The sequence below is a fragment of the Pyrgilauda ruficollis genome, unplaced genomic scaffold (assembly GCF_017590135.1).
Source record: "Pyrgilauda ruficollis isolate IOZ18807 unplaced genomic scaffold, ASM1759013v1 scaffold3, whole genome shotgun sequence".
Lineage (NCBI taxonomy): Eukaryota > Metazoa > Chordata > Aves > Passeriformes > Passeridae > Pyrgilauda > Pyrgilauda ruficollis.
In genome coordinates, this window is record NW_024524377.1 from 8,277,685 (window position 1) to 8,304,927 (window position 27,243).

The 27,243-nt window shown below is 40.2% G+C and overlaps 1 protein-coding gene across 3 annotated transcripts in view; it reads left to right on the forward strand.

The window, feature by feature from the left end:
• The window catches only part of MYLK (myosin light chain kinase), a 196,197-nt gene that overhangs the window by 145,229 nt on the left and 23,725 nt on the right, over positions 1–27,243 (forward strand). For all 3 annotated transcript variants that reach the window (XM_041473044.1, XM_041473043.1, XM_041473045.1), the window contains 7 exons: positions 3,390–3,440; positions 5,028–5,155; positions 8,546–8,699; positions 20,783–21,085; positions 24,678–24,713; positions 24,813–24,906; positions 25,890–26,093. In XM_041473044.1, coding sequence (XP_041328978.1) covers positions 3,390–3,440; positions 5,028–5,155; positions 8,546–8,699; positions 20,783–21,085; positions 24,678–24,713; positions 24,813–24,906; positions 25,890–26,093 — 970 coding nt within the window. The remainder of the gene's footprint in view (positions 1–3,389; positions 3,441–5,027; positions 5,156–8,545; positions 8,700–20,782; positions 21,086–24,677; positions 24,714–24,812; positions 24,907–25,889; positions 26,094–27,243) is intronic.

The window sequence follows — 27,243 nt, forward strand, 5'->3', positions numbered from 1 at the left end:
TTATGTCCCCCCACTCAAAAACAAGCTCTGTAAGAGGCAAACCTGCCTTGTAATGTTTATGTTGTTTCTAGAAGGCAGATTCGTTTAAGGGGGAAATATTAGTCCTTTTACTTCCAGGCTGATTTTCAGCATCGGCCTGTTTCATTGTAAATACCAAAAGAAAGACAAACCATCTTTAAGAAAAAAAATGCAGCAGAAGCAGACTTGAACTAACATTTCCAAGAGGCTCAAATATTTTAATGAAAACAATCATTTGACCTTGTCAACTCTGAGTAATCTTATTAGATTTTTTTTTTTCACTGTCTCCAGCAGCCTTTGAAAAAAATAAGTTACATTTCAAAGAAATGCATAAGATGAGCTGGTATGCTTAAGGAAGATCTAAGAACAGTGGGGTGTACACTATTAGACAAAGCTACGCAGAGCCAGAGACCTGTCCTTGTACTCATCCCCTTCCACCCTGCTCCAGCCTTTCATTTCTGCTCAGGGATATTTGTGTCTGCAAAACAGGATATTCAGCCAGACCTTCCAGCAACCCTTGGCAATCTGCATGGTTTGATGAAGTCCAGTGACAGTCTGTATATCCTCAGTTCAGGGAATATAATGTCCTGGTGGGTAAAAACTAAAATTTTAACCAAAAAAATTGTACCTACATATAAGAAGCAGTGTCCTAGCTGAATGAAGTGATGAGTTCATGTTCTCTGCTTTGCTGCTATGGAAATCTTCACTGAGGTGAGAGTCTTTTAAACTGACTTAAGCATAGTTGTTCCAGTATGCATGCACCTTGCCTATTAACTAAAGTACTGCAGCTAATACACAGTGTCGGCCGAGAGGTGATCTTTGAGTGAAAATCGTTCTGGATTCAGGAATTTGGGATTTTTTTTCTGAAAAATAGCAACAGTATTGCAGCCCGAGATGGCACTTGACAAATGGTGCTTTTTCTTCATCCTTGTTGCTCTTTGTTCATATCAGGCTTAATGGAGTGTGGAAGCAATCAAATTCCTGTCATTGTAGCTTTTATTAAAAGCCATTGCAGCTCTGAGAAGAGACCCAAGAATTATTATATTTCAGTTTAGAGAAAAGCAGAGAGTCTGATGTTGAATACAGCACGCGCACAAACAAAAATATTTGCATGTTTCTGAACCATGTAACCGAGTGAGTTTACAGGGGGTTATGCATCTAATGAGTAACTAATGGGTTATTTCCATTAATAGGGATGTTTAAGGACAGATGAGAGGCCAGGCTCTACAGACCTTCCAGCTGGCACCTGATCATATACATCGTTTTATCCACATAACATGGCTCCAACCTGAAATAAGAGTCTCAGCTCAGGGTGTGACCACACCATGACAAAGAGGAAAGCTGCTCTGAAAACACCACTTGCTGCCTTTGCTTGTACAGCTCAGGCAGGAAAGAGGATGTAGGAGCACATCTGCTGTCACTTTCCACAGCAGCCAGGCTACATGTCACTCTGTTGGTGGCCCAAAAAGTAATGTATCCCTTTAATGAGTAGTTGTGCTCTTTGAAGGCCTCAGTTTAAAGAGGGTTAAGTCCCCATGGAAGATGTGGCAGGACAGATACCTTGCTTATAGCCTAGTAGTCCAGTAATACTGGAATAAACACCTCACAAGTACTCATCTAAACCTTTAACTAGTTCTGTTGGGCTGGCAGTTGTTGAAGAAAGGCTTCTTTAAGAAGTATCCAACTATTCTTTTTTGTCCCAGCCATAAGTACTGCGAGAATATCCTACCTCTCCATTTTTGTGCTTCTGGTTGCTACAAAATCAATAAATTCAGAGCATATAAAAGCCAAGCATACTTTTAGGGAAAATTACTAAAAAAAAAGGAAAGAAGGTGGAAAAAACTTTCCTGTATTCACTGCATGAAGTTCTTCAGAATGAACTGAATAAACACTGTTGTTGACAGCTAAGCCATTAGATATTTTTAAAGTCATTTGGTCTTTTCACATCCTATACCACATCACCTACTATCTCCAGTTACTCTAAAAATCATTCTGGCTGTTGTTAGAGCTATAGCATTAGACTCCTGCAGTGGTTTTGCAACTCATGGCTCCTGAGTTTCATGAGGCATCACGTGATGTGTTCCAGGGTATCATGCACAGCTTGTAGTCTGCTGCAACCAAAAGGCTTTAAATCAAAAAACTGGTTTTAATGCTCTGGTGAAATTGGAGGCTATTTTGCTGCTCAGTGTCTTTCTAATTTGAAATAATTAAATAAAGAAAAGAAAAGAATGGACCAAAAAATTCAAAACTTTTGCATCTGTTATGACTGTCACTAGGCACCTCTGTATAGTCTGCCAGACACTCAAAAGCACTTAGCACATGCTGCTTCCGTTGGAGGCAATAACATCTTAAAAGCCAGACTACTTCAATCATGCTGCCTAGTTGAGCACAAGAAAATAAGAAATGTTCTTTCACAGCAGAGGCCATTCTTTGACCAGGATGCTTAGAATAGCAGGCAAAAAGAGAGTGCTGTAAAAGGAATGAACTCCTTCACTTCAGGAATTCAGTGGTTTGAAGGCATCCAGACTGCTGCATTTAATGGCCACCACTATACATAACTCCTATGAATTTGTCCTTTTGATCCTGTTTGTGTTTCTGTATTGTAAAACCTTACTTGTTTGTGAAGGTAGATTATGGATGTTATATTTAATCTGGTGTTTCTCTTATGCCTGCTCTCTGGTAATTTAATTGTGTGGCCTCTAGTTCTTGTTTTGTGGAAAATACTTAATAGCCATTTTCTCTACTGTTCTTCTACTTACCCTGCACAATTTGTAGAACATTGTCTTCCAAAAATTTATGGATCCAGATTTCAAGTTCTAAGCCATATTTTTGTAGCTATGCTATTTTCTTTTGAGAATATAGCAAAAAGTTGTCTCTGCTTAAGGAAGAGGATGAGGAAGAGGGGTGGTGCTGATATTTACTTTTGGTATATCGCTGTTTCTTTGCGAGCTCACAAGTGGTATGAGAAGCAGCACATGGTGTTAACTACCCTACTTTTAACTGAGATCATTCTGCATTGATTATGCTGGAAATCTGAGCAGAAATTCAGTATGAGATGGGTCTTGGCCCAGTGTTTTCACCTGTTAAACTGCTATAAGGAATGAATGATGACAGATCGTGGGAGAAGTGTAGAAGATTTGTTTGATTCTTTTAAAAGTTCCAGCTTCAACTGTGAATATTCTGAGGATCATCCAGGATGATAAAAGTGGTTTTTAAAGGTATTTTTAATTCTTTAGTTTAATATGCTGGAAGAACATATTATATTTTCAAGTGCCGACAAAGCATTGCTATGGATGTTTGTGGTTAGTGTGGTACCTTGCAAAGCTCACCTTTGAATTCACATGGTTTGTTGTTTGTTTGTTTTTAACTAGGTGAAGCAACAGTGAAGAAGAAACCAGCTCCAAAGACTCCTCCAAAAGCAGGTAATTTGTTGCATGTGTCACCCACATTTACCAGTGCAGCTGTTTGCCTTCTAAGTTTGTTTGCATCTGTGATTAAATGGTAGGTAAGTCCAACTTGCTAGCATTATACAAAGAATTAAATTATGAGCATCCAAAGAAGTTACTCTCAGACGGACTATAGCAAGATCCTACAAAGTGTCAGTAGTGTGTAACTTATGCCCTTTTGCATATTCACAAAAAAACTTGGCTTGGTGAAAAAAATGTTTCTGTATATCACAGAATCCTCTGCATGAGTAGCTACCACAGAGAACGTGGTAGAGTCTACTTTTCCTCATCACTGCCATTATGGTAACCTATTTGTGTGTTTGCAGTCTCTGAGGCAAAGCTATCTATATTTAAAGTTACAATGAGTTTTCTCCTGTAGGAACCTCTTTTCAGTGTCTTAAAACTTCACCAGACTTTGAAACTGTTCAAGCTGCTTTCTCTGCCAGATATACACCTCTGTCTAGTTTCCTTCAGATATTTTCAAAACAAAAACACTTTTAAAAGGTCAAGTCTAGAGCAGGGGGAACCCACTTTGTTTTAATTACTTTGAAAAGGAAAAGAAAGCACTTTTTTCATGCCCAGTATCCCTGTGCTTTGTAAGGAACGTTACATTTGGCAGTGAGGTCATTGTAACATTAAGGAATGCCTCTTACCATTTCTGTCAATATGTCCTCTAGTCTGCCCCCTTCAATATACACACACAAGAATAATTTCTTTATCATGCTGCTTTTATAAGCAACAGTATTGTTTTCACCCTGGAGTTGTCCAGCCTATGATATTTCTGGCCTCTGTTCTTAGCAGCTACCAGGGGTCTGACACTCAGCAGCACAGCTGAGAGCCAGGAAGGAGCGTTGTTAGCAGGAGATGTTCTGCCATCTATTGATACTCAGGCAGTGAGAGGGAACAGAAGGAGGAATGCCTGGTTCATGAACAGAGGGGAATGAATGGGACTGCAAGGTTTAAAAGAAGCACTGTGATACACAAACAAAAATATCCATCATTACTCGTGGCAACATTTAGTGTGATTGAGAAAGACATCAATTTCCTTCCTTGTCTCTCATGATGTTTCTGTTCCACAAAATGTTTGTCTGATGACAAATCCTCATAGGCAGATCTCAAGTCATAAACTGAATTCTGTTGATGACATGAGGGAGCAGGTTTGCAGACCCCCTCAGCACATGCAAATTGATAAGAAGGTAGCTGGAGCCATTCTTCAAAAATACAAAGTTCAAAAGAAAAATAAGATTTTCTGAAAAACTCACAACAAAATTGCATAAACTGTATATTTGGAATTGGTGGTAGGTGCCAATGTTTTTGTCTTTTGGATGTCTGTACCTTGGTCCTGCATGAGCAAACTTTGGATGGGTGAAATGTTATTGCTTCACTCCCCTAGAATTACCAAATCCACGGAATTTTTTTCATTGCAAGCAACAGGTAACTGCTAATCTGCATTTCAAATGCTGCTCTGAAACAGTTGAGTTGAGAAATATACATGTTTTGAATTTTAAGAAAACTTAGAGTCATTTAAAGGGTTATTTAATTTATGTTATTTTTTCCCTTCAGCTGCTCCTCCTCAGATTACTCAGTTCCCAGAAGACAGAAAAGTCCGTGCAGGTGAATCAGTGGAATTGTTTGCCAAGGTGGTGGGAACAGCACCCATAACTTGCACCTGGATGAAATTCCGTAAGCAGGTAAATTGTTATCTGGTTTCTTTTAACAATCATTGAAAAAGCAGAGCTGGAAAGGAACACCAATGACTATCTCCCATTTTTCCATCTCCCTTCCTGAGGAACTGGCAAAGTCCGTCTTGTTCCTGCAGATGTTTTCCTCACCTCTACTGAACACATTTCACTGATGAAGATTGCACAACCTCCATCAGCAAATGACTGCAGTGTTTATATAGCCATGGGGTTAGAATTCTTTTCCTCATGTCAAACCTAATTCTTTCTTGCTATAGTTCAGACCTTTTGCTGCCTGTGCCCTCCTGTAACAAATGATAATTTCTTTGTGAAAAGGCTTAGACCATGAATTAAAGGATAAGTGATGGGAAAGATACAGATATCTGAAAAGTATCTGTCACAGGGGACATTTCTCTCCTTTGAAAATGATCCCTTCTTTGTTGATGATGGGTCTAAAGTTATGTCAGAGGGGCAAAATATAAAAAATTTGAGTGAATTGTCTTGCAACACAAATGCCACCATACAGGGCACAGCAAAAATCCATGCCATCAGTGCCCTCAGTCCTAGCTTTAAAGTTCCTAAAGGGCAGTGTCTAAAGAGAGTTACTTTAACAAAGCCATTTAAAATGACTTTAAATCAAACAACCCAATATGCAAGTTCAGATTGGAAGATGAAGTGTCATGTTAGGACAGAGCAAATATAAATATCTACTGTAGCTGCTGTTCTGTTTATTTCATTCTGAACTTGTTATGCACTCTATAGAACACAAACAAAAACATCTCCTGCTAGAAGGAAGTTTAGACTCCAAATCCAGACATGTCAGCATTTAATTGAAAGAATTCAAAACAGTTTGTTAGTGCAAAGGGTATTCCAGAGTCTGTCCTTGCTAACTCCAAATAACCTCTTACTTTAGGGGAAAGGGTGGGTTTTTTCCTGAACTCTTATATTTCCTTAAATTTCTTTAGCTTCAAGACTGGAGTTAACCACTGCTTTCCACAAAAAATAGGTCTCTGTAGCTTCAGTGACATTCAGTGTTTGATTTTGCTAAGCTCTGTCAACATTTAGGTAAAATGTACCCCTCAAAACTGAGTTTCTGGTTTGTGCAGAATTCTGAGTTCATTGTTGAATACAGCAATCCTATTTACCTAGATTTTAAGGCCTTTTTTATATGCACGATCTATGTGATAATGGCAGCTAATATGTGATAATTAGCAGCTCCTGATGCCCATATCAGATCCATAACCTGTGCTTCAAAATATTTTTCTCCTTTGTAAAATGCTGTTTTTACCATCTTTATACTTTCTTCTTTAGCTATCCACTATGAGACAAGTGAAATATTGCAAAATCATAAATTAAAATGACCAAAAAAAATGTAAATTATTCATTCTGGTGAATGAGGTACAAAAGAAAAAAAAAGTTCAGGAAGGTTGCCAAACACTGCAGGAGGACAAGGGAGGGCAGCAGTCTCTCAGTTATTAATGTAAAAGGGGAGCCACTTACTGTGTCCTGTGCAGCACCATAATTTTGCTTTATTTTTCACTTACACTTCACCACATATTGTTTTACACTTGGATTTCTTGCTTTTCTATAACTGTGGTTGATTTCAACTCTGTTCCATTCCCAGTCCTAAAAGTGAAAACCAGCCAAGAGTTTGACAGTTTACTGGGAGTTATTTGTAGTTGTTTTTTGACCTGATCCAGCAAGTGGTGAGCTGTGATTTCAGCCCTGCCACTGTTTGCTGCAGCTTCCTCTCCATGGCTCTTCCTCCATTCCCTCAGGTGCAGGAGAGCCACAGTGGCCTCTCTATCTCTTCTGGATATTCCAAAAGAGTTCCTTTTGCTTGTAGAAAGGGCATGTCATGAATCTGTGGCCCATACTGCTGTATGCCTTGGCAGTGCAGTGGAGGGGTTCTGGAACTGTGCTGAGCTAAAGAGGGGAGAGCCTTGGAAAGCCTTGGAAAGCCTCTTCATCAGCTGAGTCCATCACTGAGCACTACCAGCTGTTGAAGCTTCTCAACTACAACCAGTGACTTTCTTTCAGGATCCCAAAGATCCAACCCATGTTCCCCACAACCACTGCAAACCACTGAGCATCCTTTCAGGGCTGTCTCTGCATCCTTTCAGGGCTGTCTCTGTATCCTTTCAGGGCTGTCTCTGCATCCTTTCAAGGATTTCTCTGCATCCCTTCAGGGCTTTCTCTGTATCCTTTTGGGGCTTTCTCTGAATAATGCAGATCTAGTTCTACTATCACCCCTTGACTAATTTTAATGAAGCAAAACATAAAGACAGTTTAGAATCTCAGAAGTATGTTGGCAGGGTGGAACAACTTTCAGTAGAGTTTAACCCTATATAATCCCATTTGTTAACTTTTTATTTGAGTTATTGTAGGAAAATCTTTCCAAAGTTACTTTTGGGCAGATAGCAGTGCATGTGTTTTGTCTCAGTTGAGGAAAGAGCAGGGAAAGTCCTGTTCTTAAACTTTTGATTTCTTCTTCTCTGAATATATGGGACAAGATAAGGCAAACTAAATAGCCTTCATTTTTAATTAAATTCTGAGAATGGCTTGGAAGAGTCACTTATCTAAGAAGGAAGTGGTGGGAGGAAGAAGGGCATTGACATTTTGTTGTCTGTTTCATAAGAACACAGTGTACAGCTTCTGTAATTGCAGTGTAGCATTATGAGGTTTTTAAAGAACTGTCATGTCTCAAGCTAATGCTGATTAAAATCTAAGTCACCTTGGCCATTTATGCTATGATAGCTCCGTTTCAATTAAAAACTAGTTTATAATATGCCTATGGTATTCAGCAGAGATTTGGAAAAATTAAAATGCAGTGGGAAAGCTCAATATGCTCTTTGAATGTCTCTCTGTACAGCTGTAGTGTTGTATCTCCATTTCACACAACATTGTCCTCAATTGTTCAAACCCAAGAAACCATTACCCTGGTTTGTGTGGAAGTACAGAATAAGCCTGGTTAAAACAAGAGGCCAGAAGTCCCAGCTATGGATGGTCTGCACGTTGGGCCTTTGAGGGGGATGGCAAATGAGCCAAGGCCAAACCCTTGTTCCACTGTGCTTTCTCGAAGATATGTGAGACCAAACTTTGCTCTTTTGACAGTTGCACAGTTTGCACTTTCAGCCTGTCAAAGAGAAGGTAAAAAGTGACACTCCTGTTCCTTAGTGAGGTTCCAGCAACACCAGTGCTCCCTGTGGCCTTTGCAGGACTGGAGCCATTATAATGTTCCACTGCATTTCTAGATGACTTGTGTTGATTACACAGTTTAACAGCTGCACTTCTGTAACAGAGTTATCTGCAGATAACACTCATATGATAACATTGTATTGTGCTTTGAGCTCTATCAGATACAAAGAAATCTATCACATAATTTTTCTTTTAATTTGGCAGATTCAAGAAAATGAATATATTAAAATTGAGAATGCTGAAAACAGCAGCAAGCTAACAATATCATCAACAAAGCAGGAGCACTGTGGATGTTACACTCTAGTTGTAGAGAACAAACTTGGCAGCAGACAAGCACAAGTCAACCTTACAGTTGTTGGTAAGTCCAAACTAATATTTTACTGATATACTTACTCATCAGACATCAGTCTACATTTTCATTTTATATAATGATATGTAACAGGTTAAATAAAATAATCAGTTAAATTAAGAAGACTGAAATAAAAGCTAGCTCTTCAAAAAATGAACAGTGACATTGTAATAAGGACTATAAGTAAGATCAGTAGGGCTATACTGTGTTTGTTTGGAAAATTCCTAATTCCATGGTGGTGAAGGTATAAAATAGATAAAATAGCTCATACTTAAAAAGAAATCCCCCCACAAGATAAAAACAGCTCATGTCTGTATTTAAAATTCCTACCATGGTCCATTGTTTCACAGGGACAGAAAACAGTGAATAAAGACAGTCTGTTTTAAATATTGTGGAACCCTTCATCTGTGGACTTTTACACAGATATCTTAAAGCTTCAAACAGCCTTGTCAGGTGACACTCCCAGGCCATCAGGTTTGTTGTAGTAGACTGTGGACAGCTGCACAGACTGCAGACTGGCAGACAGTTGCAGTTTATTTGCAGATGAAACTGCAGCATAGTGAGGATCAGCCAAAATCTAGATCTGTGACATCTGGCTCTGAAAGGGCTAATTGAACCCACCTTGGTGGGGATGCTTCAGGGAAATCCAGGGAAGTTCTGCAAGCCAAGATGTGATTTGGCTAAAACATTAGCCTGTGGGATGGGTCTGCTTCTGGGCTCTGTTACCTGCAGAGGGTTATCACATAAGGTGGTGCCCTGACAGCCACGAGGGTGTGAGCAAGGCAAGAAAAGGGTCTAAGGCCAGAGATGAGTGTCTGACTCCAATGAAACCAATGGCAAAATACCTTTAACCCAAGCTGGACTGGAGATTCATTCCAGCCATCCAGAGAATACCATACAAGGTTTAATGAGTACAGTCACACTTTCAGGTACAATATCCACTGAAGCAGACAATGTGACTCAATTGCTTGTTGCTCTACATATTGTCAGTAGAGGCTTCCTGATTATTTAAATTAATTCCTTTAATCCAGCTAAAAGATAACTGGACGAATGAGTATAAATATCAAGTGGATTCCAGCAACATGCCAGAGAATTCAAGAACAGAAGAAAATAGAGTCAGTATTTTTCCCATGGTACATAGGTAAATTGTACTACACCTTCCAAAAGTGGGTTGTACAGATCAGAAGTACAGCTAGGGTAAAAATGAACACCACTGGTCCTTGAATAAACGTATACACTGCTCTGGGTGTAGGTTTTGGCCTCAAAACCCAGCACGGCTGATTAGCAGCTGGAAGAATGGCAGGAGATTAATTGCTCTTTACATTTCCTTCCTTTTCACTCTTTCCCAGGCAACTGCTGCAGGCAGCTAATTGTAGCAGGTTATTGGGCAAGATGGATTTTTTTTTTAGCTGCACAAGGCCGACAATTCCTATTATCGTGTTACTGTGTGAGCCTTGACTCATTATTATATAAGTCACTGGTTTATATCCTTTGGAGTTAATTGGTTTGAAAGTCTTTGAATTCTATAACCTTATAAAGCTACATCTCAGCCTCCTGCTCTGCTCTTCCCTAAGAAATGTGCCAGAGAACCGTGGGATTCCCAGAGATGCTTTTGGGAGAGTTGGGTGAAGAATCCTTACAACATGCAGGAGTTTGCAATGTGTTTTGGCTGATGACAAGCTCTCTGTTTCCAGCTAAAAAGAAAAAATTCCATCTTGTAAAATTGCCAAGCTCTTCAGTGAGACATCTCGCTGATGTCAGCACTGCTGAAGGCGTGACAAGGCCTCCTAGCTTGCTACACATGTATTTTAAGGCCAGATTCTTCCATCTGGGCACTCAAAAATGTGGGAAAAGGGAGCAAAAATGTCTTCCTTATAGGAAGGGGGTTAGAATCTCACTATGAGATAAAATCCTTCACACTGTTTGCACCTTTAAAGGTGTCAAATGTTCACTGAAGTCGGAAGGTACTTTTCTCTAAAGCCTGTCAGTCAAAATAGCAAAGCTGTGTTCCTCTGAACATGCAAAACCTGGCATTTCTGAGTCTACCAAAGCTCATCCTTAGTCCTAAATTCCTGCCTGTCCATTCTCTCTGCACCATCCCAAGTACTGGGAAGAAACTTGCTCTCCCTGCCGTGACCCCACTTTCATAGCAAGCATTGGTGGAGAAAGTCCTGGTGCTCAAGATCAGCTCTGTTTCCCTCAGCCTTTTTAATAAGGCTCTGAATTCTGTGTGAGCTGCCTCCCTGTAAGTTTACTGAGAAAAGGCACATCCACGTGTGTGTGTTGTGTGCTCAAAACACTGCTGCCTGACCACACTGCACAACTGAGCCTTGAATGTGTTGAAAAAGCAAATATAGAACATTTGCTTTCTGGAGGAGCGTGTCTGAGCAGACCCAGAGCTGCATTTCTCAAAGGACTAGCTAACAGGCTTGGCTTTTCTGAAATTTAAGAGAAATCAAAGACAATCTTGAAATCAAAGACATTTGTTAAAATATAAAATGAAATTAATATGGAAATAAGATGCATTTATTTTACTATTATTATTATTACCTCTTTAATATTAATAATTATTACCTGTTTTAATTTATTATTACCTCTTCCAGCCATGTAGGTTTCAAAGGCTTTATGCTGGTGGGCAAGTTTCTTATATGAAAGACTCCAATAAACATTTCTCAAATTAAATTTGGACTGTAACACATGTCAAGGAGCAGGTTGCCCAGCAAAGTTGTGCAGTCTCCATCCCTGGAGGTATTCAAGTTCAGACTGGAAAAGCATCTGAACAATCTGGTCTGACCTTATAGCTGATCCTGCATTGAACAGAAGGTCTAAAGACCTTCCTGAGGATATTTAAGACCATCCTGGATCTTGGTTTTATACTTGCAGTTGTCAAAGACCTTTCGTCACAAAAAAAAATAACATTATTGACTTAACCTCCAATCAGAGGACAAAGGATTGGGCTTATCTGCTAGGATTCAAACCAGAAATGATCCTGCTATGATTTAAACTCTGAATCCTAGATTGCAAACTCTATCTGAGTACAATTCATAGAAATTATTTTTAATAATGACGTTTAGGAAAACAAAGATACCCTGATTCCTGTGAATTTAGCTCCCAAAGTCTTACATTTTACTGTCAGACTCATGCCTCAACTACAGTCTTAATTGAACTGAGCAAGGGTTCTGACACCTAAAGCATTTAAATAATTTATGATTTGATGCTGTTTGGGTCATGGGAAAGGATGCTCTTGAAAGAAGAGCCCAACTTCATTCTAAGGGATTTTATTTTCCTTTCATGAATATCAATGAACAAAATGTCCATTACACTCAGCCTCCAGTGTGAGCTGTGTGCAGTTCACACAGCAAATGCACTGATACATAAACAAGTTAGAGGAGACTTCTAAAATAATGGTGTGGTGCAGAGCACAGAGCCCTCAACCACAAGGACTGAGCCTTGTGATTCACTGTGTAGCTTTGTACAGGCACTAATAATATTGGGAGACCTGCAAGTCTGTGAGACATCCAAGTTAAGCAGTATCTTCTTTTAAAGGGTTGTCTGGTCCCAAAATGTCCATGTTGAGCTCTTCTCTATTGTTATGATCAGCTCTCTTAAATAAGCAATTTCCTTAGCTGACTGATCTCTCTAGGGAGATTTTGTAACATGTTTCTGCTCCAAAATCAAAACAGCCTGATGTGAGATTGAGCTAATGATTTATAGCAGACAGGGTGTCAGATGGAAGTGGACTTCTGTTGCCAAAGCTGTTAAATGAGCCAATGATGAGCTTAGTGTAAAATATGCCTGATTTAGGCAAGGTAGAGCCCTCAGTTTACAGTGACAGCAAGGAATATTCATTTCTTTTGTGCCATTTATTGGATTTATTTGATATATTTATCAAAATTATTTAACGATTCTGAACATTTCTGAACATAATGATTCTGAACATTTTAGCTGTGTGATAGTCCCAGGTCTGTATCCACCTTTGAAAAAGAAACTTGGTTTTCCTACTGGCTAAAGCTGGGTAACTATGGCAGAGGCCAAAGAATAACACAGAATTCAACAAGGGTATCTGGCACTAGAGAAATAATCTGTTCTGCAGCTATGTCACAAACTTGCCACATGCTTTTGGGCTTATTGTTTCATGTTTCCATGCCTACTATTCAGGGGCTTTTTGATGATCCATGTTTAGTGAATACTTTGTATATCAGTGTTGTCTTTTAGTTGTTTTTAAAGACAGAACTAGAAAAACACATACTACCTTACTGGGGCCTGATTTTGACCATCCTTGTTTGTCTTTTTTCAATCCTTTGGGATTTTTACTGTTCCTGATGTGGTATCTTGTGTGTATATCTGTGTATGTATTGTACATACACACACACACACATATACATGTGTCATGGTGATTAGTAAGCTCTATGGTAGATACATGCAAAAGAAAAAGCAATGTCACTAGATCCTGAGAGGCCTTAAAAGTTATGGTGTTTTTATTACTCTCAGCATTGGTGCATGTACTGTGATTTGCAGCCTTCTCTGCTGTTGAAAAGTGATCAACCAAGTACTCAAGGACACACATATATGTATATACACACACGGGCATGCAAGTAGTGTACCATGAATTCACTAACACCTGCTCTTCTGCTCCATTCCATACTTGACTCGGGATGGGGAAGTTACTTTCCCTGAGGAAGGTGTTACTTCTCTGCCTTTAGCAGAATCTGTGTGAGCCCAGTCTTTCCAAGCACAAATGAAAAAATACAAGTTTACTTGAGAGCAAGGTCTGATCATCACTAACTCCAACAGTCATTGAATGTAATGGTAGGATTATTAATTGCTGCTACAAAGAGCTTAGTTCTGCTTCCACAAGTCACATATATGCAAGCTATATTAGCATTCGTTTTCTCCCCCGAAACTCTGTTACAAGGAAATGTGGTAGCAAAACCAGCAGTGCGCAGTGACCCTTTCAGCACTGTGAATGCATTGTGGGAGATTCTGAGAAATCTGGTTCAGTGCTCACCACTCAGACAGAGAGGACCCAGTGGTCAGGGTTCTGTGCTCCCTCTCTGGAAAAGTTAAGTGCAGACATCTGGGAAGCAGACAGTGAAGCGAGACATCCATAGACATTTTGACACTGAATATTGCAGCTCAGAAGTGCAAATATGAATGATTCTGAAGTTCTTTTTTTTGAAAAACGTCAGATTATATCTTGCAGTATCTATGTGATTCCCTGTTTACAGTCAGGTCACGAATGCAGTGAATTTCCTAAGAATATGTGGGTGGACTTGCTCTGTAACCTTCAACCTTTCAAATTCCTCTGGATTGCTGGAGTATTTTTGTCACTGGTTTTATGGTTAAAGGGCAACTACACTGGTGGTTAAGGAAGAGATGTCTTATGTTGCTGCTGTTGTAGTTCAAGAGTATAGTAACCTCTACTGTCAGCTTCCCACTAATGCATAGTGGCTCTCCAGCTGTACCAAAACTAAACTTTCAGAGAAAGACAAAAATGTTTAGAGGAAGACCAGCTTACTCGGCTCTATGCATCAGTGCTGGCACACTAATCCAGGTTTATCCCTTGAATGGCCATGTAGTTTCAATGTCATTTCTGTTAGGAGAAGTTTCAGTACAACTCCATGCGTAATTGCTTTTTCCTGATGCTTACCTTCAGCTTGTTTTTGAGGAAGAAAATAAATATATTGACAATTGCAACAATATTCCCATATTTTACCTAGTTACTCAAAAATTATTAATCACAACTCCTGCATGCAAACATAGGGTTCCTAAAACCCAAACTCACTCCAGTGGAGACTAATCCACTGGATAGGATAGTCGTACTAGGGAAACTCCTAAAATTTATTCTGCCTTTCAGTGGGCACATTTGGGAGCTCTAATTCAATCAGTTATCAAAGCAGATACCTAACGTGCAGCACATGAGTAATCTGAACAGCTTGTTGATTCAGGCTCAGCAGCAGATGGTTTAGAAAAAGGCTCCTGAGAATGCATTATATATTTGTTTGTTCCATTAGGCCTGTGGCAGAAGGAGATGTTCTTGTGCTGAGGGCATTTGCGTGGGAGTGCTGAGCTCTGGTTTCGTTCCCAGCTCCATTCTCCTGTGTGTCCTTGGGCAAGGTCATTTTACACTTCCATGCCTCAGTTACCCCAAGAGCACAAAATGATGCTCTGGGTCACCAGTATTTGTGAGCTACTTTATCCACAGGTCTCAAAAGGGCAGTTTTTAAATAACTTCGTTTTATGTCAGAGTTGTCAGGAGGAGCAATCTGGTGAGAGTATTCCGCAGTGCATTTTACAGGGGAGGTGTAAATTTCAAAGTCTGGACTAACAAAGCTTTACCATGGGATCCTTGCCTCTACTGTTTTCTAGGAGAAAATTCATGTTCATTTCAGTTTCTCTTGAGTTGTTTTGCAGGAAAATGCAGGCATTTTTTAAATTTAACTTTATCCTGAACCTGTGGTATACTGACATACAGGGTGTACGTTAGTTACAGGAGTTAAGGGCTAATATCTCTACTTGTAGCACTCCTCTCTCTTGGAAAAAGAGCTGCAGGGCATAGTTTTCCAAGCACAGCAGCGAGGTCTGCCATGACCCCGAGCCCTGTCAGCAATAGTGCCGAGTTCAGTTATGACCTTTTATGGTTTCGCTTTTCTCCTGCTGATGGATTTCAAATGAAAGCTTTGCCAGTGCTGTCGGCATGGACAGTGTTCAACTGGCTTTTGCAGCATATTAAATACCTTCCCTGGCTAAACAGTTTGTGGAATGGAATTAAATTGTTTCTTTCTGTCTGTTCTTTATCTGGCAGACAAATATCACAATAGCTAATAATAGTATTATACAGTAATATGATAACTGGATTTAGAAAGAAAACAAACCAATTTTGAGAACAGATAAAGAAAACTACTTCAGAGACATTGCTTCAGTACTGTCTCTGCTCATAAAAGAAAGGGAAGAAAGACTTTTCAGAGGCTGTGGTTATACTGTTCTCAGTTTTCAGAGGCTTTCTGCTGGAACACTATCTCTGCTTAAGAGCCAGGGCCCGGTGAGCTCTTAATGCACAGCAAACTCCATTGCCTCGCCTTGGCTCAGCCTGACCCTCACAGCAAGTAGCAGAACAATTTCCATTTCCCTGCATTCAGATAAGGAGATTGCTGCCTTTTTTGGTCTCTTGGAATGGTTCTTGTGTTCTGAGGGCTCTGTAAACTGAGCCATGTGGAGAAGGCAGTGAGGTCTAGATAGCAGAGTCCCATGTCACGTGGGTGTCCTGCATGAGCTGTGGGTTTGCCTCCACTGCAGTAAGAAAGTCCCTTTGCTAATGCAAAGGAATTTTCACAGAAACACAGAATATTCTGATTTGGAAGGGATCCCCAAGGATCATCGAGTCCAACCCTGAAGTGAATGGCCTGTCCAGGGACTGAACCCACAACCGTGGTGTTATTAGCAACATGCTCTAACCAATACACCACTGCAAAAAAGGCAATCACATCAAGTCAAATTTGTCTGATAAACAACAATGATTTAAAGGCCAAGCATGCTTATGTTTTATGCTTCTCAGAGTGCACAAATACAAATTAATTAAAGTTTACTTCAGGCTGTATATCAAAACCTGTTTACCAAAATATTTCTGAGAATTTATCTGAGGAAGGAGTGCAGCTGAATTCAGTTTGAGAGTAAATAACAAGTGTGTGTTTTAGTGCTGGTATGGTCTTAAAAGTGGCTTAAACATTTCATGTGGGGCCAACTCATCACATTATCATTTGTCCTAAGGAATACATGCCACAAAGAATAAACTGGAATCTGACCTCATTGCTTTTGGGGTAGTGGTGATTTACACCTCCCCTCGTTGAGAAGCACGGAGTTTTAATCTGTGTCTCATTTGCTGGAGCACAAAGGGCTAAAAAGCTCCTTCATATCACCTCCAGTCTCCTCTTACTCCTCTCTGCTTGGCTTATGGCTCACAGCACACAGGAGTCGCTCCTGCTGCTTCCTCTGTGCTGCTGGTGTCAGCAACTCAATGCAGCTCTGTGCTGCTCTGCAAACTGTCCCTGAGTCAGGTTTGAGGCCAAATTAGCTGCTCCTTTGCCTGCCACAAGGCCTTGGAAACCAACTTGGGGCAACCCTACTCGTATTCCTAGAGAGATTTACGTGCAAAGGCATTGGAGTTCGTAGGATTCTGACCAGGTTCAACAGGACTGTGTGGATACAGCCAGTCTGACCATGATCATCTAGAATATCATAAGTCTTGATTTAGGGGTTATGTAAGTGCTGTAAGTTAGCCAAGCCAGGAGCACCCCTAATTTCGTACGGTTAAGGTACCTTATGCTGGCTTTCTTTTGTTGCATGTAACAGTGAAATTGAAGTTAGAGCTCAATATTTTAAATTAGCTCCTTCTCCTATATAAATGTGCACAAGTGCACTTTTGGATGCTCTGCCTTTGTTCTAGCTCACATATTGGATTGTAGCTATGGACTGTTCCAGAAGGGGAAGAACAAATTTGTGGTCCATTAAAACCAATGTAAACCCCTCATAACATAAGCCTACGTATAAAATATGATTGTGCATGTCAAAAACTGCACATGACATGCAGTGGAATATTGGAGACAGACAGCTCAAGGACATGAATGGTATAGTAAACACTAAAAGAGAAGAGAAAGAAAATAAAGAACTTCTGCTTGTCTTCCCCACTCCTTTTCAACTCATGGGATGTTTTTATTGGAAGCAGTTAATTGTGCTGATAGAGATTTCATATTCCAGAAGGGAATGTAGTTTGGCAAAATATTCTAGCTTTCAATACAGACAGATGAATACAGGGTAACCTTTAAAATCTCCATAGAATAAACTATTGAGAAAGAAAACAGACACATGGAGAGACCATCTGCAGGTTCTTTGAATGTGCAGAGCTGTAGAATACCATCCAGTCTGATACCAAGTCATTTTTAAGCATGTTAAAATGGTACATATACATCTGTCATATTCAAAAAGAGCAAAGATTAGGCTTTCATTTCTGTTTAGGATCTCCCATAGCAGCTACTACAGTATTTATACACTGAACAGATCTGCAAGCAGCAGCACATGATAGACTTCAAACAGAAACGTGCATCTTTCTGGCTCAGTAGAGTCCAGCCAAGGTTGCAGGTTTTCATCTCTGCCTATTGAGAAAAATGCCTTAGGAATACAGAAATGTTCCCAAGGCTAGCAGATACTAGTCTAAAGCCATGTGGCATTTCCTTTGCCACTGCTATCCCCTTGGCCATGAATCTTTTCTCTGCAGTGCTCACATACCTAAGCCTTGCTTCTGTAAACCATGCAGGCCAGAGGGACTCCAGCTGTCTAGGTGAGTCATGGAAAGAGAGCTTACTGAGGGAACTGAGGCCTAGGAAACTGATAAATCATGCCCAGCGCTTCATTTGGAAACAGAAGCATGTTGAAAGTCAGCAGTGAGAGAGTGTATTTTCATGTCCTGCACAGGAAGCAAGCTACCGTGCTCTGCAAATACTGAAACATAGAACACTTTCTCCTTATCAATTCGTGCACAGCAGTAAAGCAACCTAACACTTTATTTTTAAAGCAACACATACATCCAGGTTTGGCTGTGTGCATAGCAGATGTCAGAGAATCTGCCCTGCTTTGACAAACTTCAGCAGATGCCACTGTAAGGTGATGGACTACTGGCTTGGCTTTTTCTTCAAAGTATTTTCCTCCTGCTCTGTTCTGTTTGGAATTAGGATAAATCAGCAATGTTCTTTCTGCACTTTGAGATGATGCAGTGATGGTTACATTGAAGGAAAACAAGCTGAATATTCCACTCCTATAAAGATTTTGAGAAGGACAGAGACTCATTCCCAGCAAGGTCTGGATGGATAACAAGTTGTAGTGAAAAGAAGATGCTGTTACCACTGTCTGACTAAAATCATCCAATCCACATCCAATGTGTGCCATGCCAGCAGCTCTCTGCTGGCTGCTGTGGGTATGGTACAAATATGCTGCTACTGCAAATGGTGTGGGCACTGAATCCTCACTTCTTGCAGCTCCAGGCAGGCTGGGACAGGACCAGTACAGGAAAGAGGGGTGCTGCTGTTTGGGCAGACTCAGTTCTCATCCTTGCAGAATCTCTCTTTCTAAGCTTAGACAAATCATATAAGTCCTCTGTGATTCAGTTCATTATATATCTACTCTGTCAATTCATGCTTACTAATAGCCCCTTCCGTTCTGCTAGAAAATGAGGTGAGTAAAATGTGACCACTAAGCAGGACAATAAGCTGTTCCAGAGGTTAAGGACATCTGGTCTCTGACATGTGTTTAACAAAACATGTGCTGTATAATGATGACTCCTAGTGGAACGGTGTTTTAAGTGTTGCCAAAATGAACAAAGACAATCTTGCTTCTGGCAGTCACTTTTTCTTCCACCTGGGGGTTCTCATACTGAATGCAGTGGCATACTCAGTGTCTACCTCCCTTCCTCCCTCTCAGTCTTTTCCCTCATACTTGAAAATTTCTATTTATATGTCTTCTAATATATTTAAGTTGTGGAGGGAGATGGATTTTTCATCACAACTGAACTCGAGTTTTTTTTCAGGGAAGTCATTGGACAATGAAATTTGCACTCTTCCAAATAGTGAATTGATACATAACTATCTTGATCAGATTAGACTGTCCTAATTTCCCTCTCTATGAGTTAAACCACAGGAGTCAGAGGAGAGGTTCCTCTGTCCAAGAACCAAAGGCATGTTTCTGACAAATTGTGGCTATTTCTGTCAGCTCGGTAATTTTCCTAGGAATGATAATTTGAGTATAGAGGGATATAGTCTGTCACAGTGAGGCTTTGATCAAAGTCTACAACAGCTTCCCCCAGCATTTGGATGTTTTTATTGCTGAGAAAGTGGCAGTATTTTTGGTGCTTTGTCAGCCCTGTCTTTCCTACAGAGAAAGTAATAATGCCCATTAGCAGCTTGAACAAGCAAAATGGGACAGGATTTTATCAGTCCATGTTCAGTGTAACCACTGTTTGCAGCATCTCACACTTTCTATTTTTTTTCCCCTTTTCTCATTTATCCCATCCTTTGATTCCTCTTTCAACCTTTGGCCATTAGTTCATCCACATCAACATCATCATTATTTTGTAGGTTTTACTAGATTATTTCTGAGAGGATTATTTCCAGGGAAGCTATTTGTTCCCTTAAAGTCTTTTGAAGTGCTTAAATTCCGCAGTTATTTTCTAGCAATTTATTTTAAAAGTCATCATTTTTCTGTCTTAGCAGAACATTAATTTCAATAATTAATCATTCTACTAAATCTTGAAAAAGCCATATAACTGCAAGGCTGTTGTATTTTCTCAGGTGTTTGCATAGCTGGCTGCACATCTGCCCACCAGGTTCTGGTGATACTTGTTCTACTCATCTAAATAAAGACTTCAGTAGCAATCCTCTAACTGAGGAAAAACAGAAGTTTCTATCTTCCACCCCTCTCAACAATTTCCAAAATGCATGAGATTTTAAAAATCTCACTATTTAAATTATATATTCTAAATTTAACTCCTTCTTACCAAGAAGTGCGCTAGACTTTCAAAACCTGCATAGATGAATTTGTTCACTAAATATATATTGTTATATAAAAGATATATTATATATATCTTATATGTGTGTATATATATATTATATAGATATATATATAAGATATATGTTATATATCTAAACTAAATTGTTGGCAGATAAACTTTTCACCCTTCAAGGCCTTGTTTCCATGCCAGCATACTGGTTCTAGTATTTCTGCTACCCAGATGTTTTTGGATGAGTGGCACTTTCTGAGGCTGTGAAAGGTGAGCAGTGGCCCTGAAGTGTGGAAGCAGATGAAGGGAGCTGAAGGAAGCACATCACAGCGATGATGTTACAGGGGTGTTCCTCTAAGGCAGATCACCAAGGAGTGGTTTGCACCATTGTGGGTGATTGCAGGCATAGCTAGGACTGGTTTTAGCCTCCAGAGTTTCCATAATGATAGCTGTGAAGCAGAGCAGTGGAATGGAAAGAGAAGGGTCAGGAACACCCTGCTGATGTTCTGTCTGATCCTCACGGTGTGCGTTGTGTGCGTTTTTGCAGATAAACCAGACCCACCTGCCGGAACTCCTTGTGCGTCAGACATCCGGAGCTCCTCCCTCACGCTCTCGTGGTACGGCTCCTCGTACGACGGCGGCAGCGCCGTGCAGTCCTACACCGTGGAGATCTGGAACTCGGTGGACAACAAATGGACAGACCTCACCACCTGCCGCAGCACCTCCTTCAACGTGCAGGACCTGCAGGCTGACCGGGAATACAAATTCCGCGTGCGAGCTGCTAACGTCTACGGCATCAGCGAGCCCAGCCAAGAGTCTGAGCTGGTAAAGGTTGGAGAGAAAGAAGAAGGTAAGTTCTTAAGAGGGAAAGAACATCTCAGATCAACTGAACTCTTCCTTAAGAGTTCCTTAGTGAGGCCCCAGAGCTGCACATCCTCCTTCCCACGTGTCTCTGGCTGTAACTGTGCTCAGGTCCTTCACAGACTTCATTTGGGGGTCTGAGCACATCAGTTTTGCAGTGTGGAAACTTGGCTTCAGGGATCCCAAATCCCTGCCTTGTGAAAGCAAGCACTAATTCTCATTCTGGCTTGCTGGGTGAGTGCTGGCTGAAAGAATTCTGCAGTTCAGTGCACAGGTAATGGGAAGTGAAACCTTTCACAGATGTTACACATTCAGTCCGTGCCCAGTTGGAAAATGATGGTTGGTAGCTTACCTGAAATATGCCAATGCTATAATCATTATAGTTCATACTGGACACACCATGGAAAAACAAACCATAAACATTATCCCAAATTTGCTTTTGGAAATAATGAATGTGCTTGCTGCTAGCCAAGCACAGAATATGCAGCAGAAAATAAATTGGCACCTTGCAGCTAGATGTATTTCCCATGCTTTCAATCCCAGCATGATAGTGTACCTCAGTCCTGTGCCCCCTAGTACACCCAGCCTGTGAATTCAAGACTATCCTACTTAGCATGTTGGTTTTGCAGCATTATGGGTGCCAAAATATTTTTTAGAGTTTTTATTTAGAGTTGCATGTACTTTTAAAAATATTTTTCCCTATTTTTTACTTCTTAATTATTGCTTAAGATCTTCTCAAAGGGCTAATACTGAGAGTTTGATCATTGTAGAAATTATTCAGGAACTGGTACAAAACTTGAAACACACAAATGTCAGCATTATTTTTCAAAACCAGAAAGTGACCACATATTTTTGTGCACACCTCCATCTACCTTCTGTTCAAGGATGACTTTGATAGTCACCTTGCCAAAAATCCCAGACCAGGAATAACAAATTCTACCATTTTCCTGTTTTTGCAGTGAACTGGGTGTTTTATCTCTCCCTCTTCATTTATGTGTGCAGGGCTTTAGAGCTTGAACTGTTCCACATAACACTTGTGAAGTTATCTTTTATTGCTAAAGGAAGACAAAATGGTAGCAAAGTGATGCAGCATCACACAACTGTGTAACCTCTCAAACAAAAGTAAATCATATTTCTCTTCAAGTGCTAAATTGGATGCATGCTGAGGAATCACTTCCCTCTATTTGCAAGATTTAAAACCAATCTAAATCAAGATGCACCTTCTCTTCAAAGCGGGGAAAATAACATTAGGAGTAGCAATAAAATTGAAAGGAAGCTAGATGGTATTGGCTCTTCATAATAAAATTCCCTGTGTTTGAATGCCCTCTTCTTTAGTTGCAGGACAAACACCTAGGGCTGGAGACCTGACTCTTCTCTATGTTTTTCCTAGAGCAACCACTACCTATACTGGACCAAAGAAAACAAGTTATTTTTCCATTTAAGTCTGAGCATTTTCTTACATAGATTTAGTACAAAAGGCTAGAAAGTGTATGAGTCATTGCAATACACATTTAAAAAAAAAGCAACAAAAAGGTTGTTTTCAGCAGAGAGAAAATGTGTTCTGTTTGCAGGAAGGGGGAGGTTGTCTTTGTGCTCTCAGTTCTAGGGCTTATTGATTTCAATTCTTGATGCTGCAGATAGTGTGGAAAAAGAGCAAATAATTTAAAGTGTGATTTTTCAAGTGTGAGAATATAACTGGTGCTTTAATTAAAGGCAGTGGAAAAGGCATGTGTTCAGCACCTGTCTAAGTCAGGACTTTAAGCTGCCATCTTTGCGAACACTTAGCTGAGTAACTCAGGATTTTCTAGGCTGCCAGGAAGTCTGATTACTGATTTTCATACTGAGGTGGCCAGCACATATTAGCAATGTCAGTATGATCTTAGTGAAGAAAGGCATGGCTAAATTTTCACAGTGCATTTGAAGAAAACTAAAATAAGGTTGTAAATCTCCACAGATTAAAGCGTGCATTGCCATGTTTGAGGAAAATTTGGTACTGTAGACTGACTTCCGAGAAAGGTTTTAGCACAGCTGCTCAGCACTTACCAAGCTCAGATATGTACCACTTAGATAATTTAGGCTTCCACTGGTGGACCAAACTGTTCCTATTCTGTGGCTTCAATGCAGTGTCGCTGCAGAACCGGGCACTGACTTCTTGTTTAAGCAGTATTTGGCAGACATTACCTACTGGCAGCCTGGCTGGGAGCAGCTCCCTTACACAGCCCTTAAAAGGGGAGGAAAATGTTATGTGCTCTGTGCAGGAGTGGTTTGTAGCTGAGGAAGGTCTGAGAACAGCTACCCTGGGTGGGGAAGGCTCCCTTCCCTCCCTGCTTTTCTGGTAGATCTCTGCAAACCAGCTCTTCTGTGCAGGAATATGCAAGGGTTGCAGCTCCAGACAAAAAAGAGAGAAAGGCTTTAGCAACAGGCTTTATCCACTTGATTGGCTTTGCTACCAGCACACAGATACAGCGTTTTGTATAGGATGTGAAAGGCTGATACCTCAGACCATATATCTGCTCCCCCTGCACCCTTTATTTCTGTTGTTTTCTTCTCATTCTCTGCATCTAACTCTGTGCTCTGAAGCACCTAACAGCGCCCAGAGTACTGCATTAATTTAATAACACAGATCTGCTGACACAGGGGGCATAAATCCCTTGGTTAGGCTTGCTCTCCATGATGACAAAGTGCAGCTTCAGCAGCTACAGGACAATCAACAGGTCACTATGTAACAAACAACCTTTGCAGTTTTCAAAGCACTGGTCACAGCCACAGGTCTTAGGAGCAAGCCCAAGCAGTGTAAGTAATGTATAACAACATGCCAGCTATAGCCCCTTTCCCCTCATACCCGCAGGCAAAAAGCACTGCTGCAGGCAGTTCATCTACATGAAAATTAGAAATGAAAATCAGGACACTCAGGCCAGCTTTTACTTCGACTTAGGTCACTGGGTTCACCTGTCTTTGAGTCTGCCTGCAGAACTCAGGCTCCTTTTGAACCTCAATGATTACAGAATTCAGCTATGCTCTGGGGAATTCATGCTGTTCAGATTTTCTCAGTATTTAGAGTCTGAAAGGTTTGTCTGGATGCTTTGCAGGGAATCTTTTAATATATGAACTTGTCTAACTTGGCTTCACAATTTAAAAAAGGCACATCAAAGCCAAGAAAAAATTATAATGGAACAAGAAGTGTTATTGATTTTAATATTTTTAATTTATTTTCTATTTCCCTGAGGCATTCTAAAGGTATTTCTTAGATTACTTTGAACTGATGCAGTATGCTGATGTTTCTAGTAAGCAGATATAATTGACAAGTACTGCAAACCACAGGAACATGATTTATTCAGAAATGGTGACTAGATTGTGACTGGATAGTCAATAGTGATGAAGAACTGGTGAAGAGATTTTAATTATGAAGTTAATGCACAAACACCCTGACTGCTTTTTGTTGTTTTGCCATAGGGTCTATCAGTTGTCCATGTCACTTTGAATAATCCATGTCACTTTGAATATCTTACATAAGTGAATATACTTCTATAAGTATATATGCCATATAAAAAGCTATTCATGTCTTTTTATTTTCATCACAGAACCTAAAGGGGATGAAGTGGAGCTATCTGACGATGGTAAGAAGTGCATGTTTAAAACAGGGCAAATACAAATCTATGTTCTTCATTCACATTTTCTGGAGGTTTATAATCATGGTCCTTAATGCTTATTTGTAGAGGAGAAAGAAACAGAGGTGGAATATCGGACAGTTACGATCAACACTGAACAGAAGGTGTCAGATGTCTACAACATTGAAGAAAGACTGGGATCGTAAGTACTGGGCTGTGCTGTTGAAGACACACAGTTTTCAAGGCTACCAGCCAGTTATGAAAATCATGTGCATTTATTCTTTGACTGTCTTGCACTTTCAACATCCCAGTTGGGCTCCTTTGTTGCAGTAAAAATAGTTTTCAACGTATTTTGGCTTCCACTCCATAAAGATCCTTTGCTCCTATTAGCTGATGAGTTTAAATAGGCACTACATGTATTTCTGGCAAGGAAAATGGAGCCCACATATGAACAAAGCTAGAGGATTCATTTGTTTTTCACTGTCCTAAAAGCTATCTGAAAAAAAAAAAAAAGGTACACATTGTGTACTTGCATTTCCATTATATCCATTAGTGGTAATAAGATTATCCTGTCCACGGGCTGGAATCTCTGTTGACAGCAGCCATAATCCCAAGAGCATTAATACTATTGCTGAGAGAAGGTCAGTGATTAGCCTGGCTGTGTTTCCCAGGGCCCCAGCTCGTGGTGGTGTGAACTGCAGGCCATGATAATCCTTCAGTGAGCGGTGCTGAAGGCCAGGGGATCCTCTGTGCTGCCATGAACAAATCCTGAGAAGTGTAACACAGAGGCAGAACTGTACATTACAGCAAAGGGAATCAATAGTACTGAAGCCTTGAGCATTCAGATTCTGATTTCAGCTAAATCCTGTACCTGAGATGTCCCATCTTCAGAGGTGTATGATGTATAGCAAACTGTGTGCAGAAAGACCTGAATTAAAGCCTGGTAGGAGTCCCAGTTTTGGAGGAAACCTCCTATATATGACTTGTTTAACTGGAATGGCAGAGTATCTCTATACATGGTATTCATTCAAAAGTTTTTGCAGATCAGTGTAGAATAACACTTGATACTAAGATATTTTAATTTCAGAATGGAATGGTTGTGCTGGAATATTTAGTAAATTGTTGCTATTTGTGGTGGCCCATATATTGCAAAAACATTTTATGGAAATAGTTATATATTTTCAGGGGAAAATTTGGACAAGTCTTCAGGCTTGTTGAAAAGAAGAATGGAAAAGTTTGGGCAGGAAAATTTTTCAAAGCATATTCTGCTAAGGAAAAAGAAAACATAAGGGAAGAAATCAGCATCATGAACTGCCTACATCATCCAAAACTTGTCCAATGTGTAGATGCCTTTGAAGAAAAAGCCAACATGGTTATGGTTTTGGAAATGTAAGTATAAAGCAAAGCACACTGACAAAGTTAATAATGTTGAAAATAGTTGTGTGTACAAAAGTAGCAACTTACAGACACAGGACTGTCAAACCCTTCAGGATTTGCAGAGCCTGGATGGTTTTCAGATCTTGCAAATTTTTCCAATTATTTATCGAACTTGTTTAAGCTGTGTAAGTGAATCTGTTTTAATCTTTTAAAAATCAGTCAAAATCTGCTATAGTTGTTGTTGTCTAGTTTGCTTGTTTCTTAAAGTACATGTGGTGGGGTTTTGCAGCTTTACTGTTATTGCCCACTTGGGAGAGGTGAGAACAAAGTTAGCTGCATTTTGGACTTTCATTTAGAACCTAAAATGTGTTTGAGGAGGAGAACTTCTTTTACTTCAGGCAGTTTTAAACATGTGTTGAACAGTCTTCCCAAACAATAATAGCCAACATGAGCAATATTTATATCACCCATAACGCACCTGCTTGGTGTGAATCCCATACTTGTGGCAGTATGAACTAGAAAGAAGATTAAATCCTGATCTGTGCTGATGTTTTCCCCAAAAAGTTACTTTAGTTACAGTTCTGCTGCCACAGCGACTTCATGTGCTCTCTGATGCAAGGAGAAGCAGTGTTTTTTGGGTTTTTTTTGCTGGCTGGAAGTTCTAAGTCAGATATAAATTGTTTGAGGCAAAAGAGACTATATGTCTATTTTGCTTCCTTGGCACTTGCTTAGATTATGTGCAAACTTCTACTGCACTGGCATATTTCAGAGATGGGATTTTACAACGCTGGAACTTATGTGCGGGAAGGTGTTTTTATTTTTAAATTGAGCAGTTGAGCAAACTGCCGATGGTAAGGGAAGGGAACCCTACTTAGCTTGGAGCTGAGAGCTGGCAGACCTAATGGAAAACAGGGAGATGTATAAAGAGTCTGGAAGAGCATATGGCTTTACATTCCATTAGCTCCCCCCGACAGCAAAGGGGTTTTACTCTTTAAAAATGTAGAAAACTGCAATCAAATTTAAAGTAGTTTTGTCACCCAGGTTTTAGTCTGGGGTGAACACCTTCTCTGGTTTTGAGCCCCCCAACATTTCCACTGTGTGGAGCAGCAGCAGAGCAGGTCTGGGCAGCGAGGTGCTGTGTGGCACCTCGTGTCAGGTGATC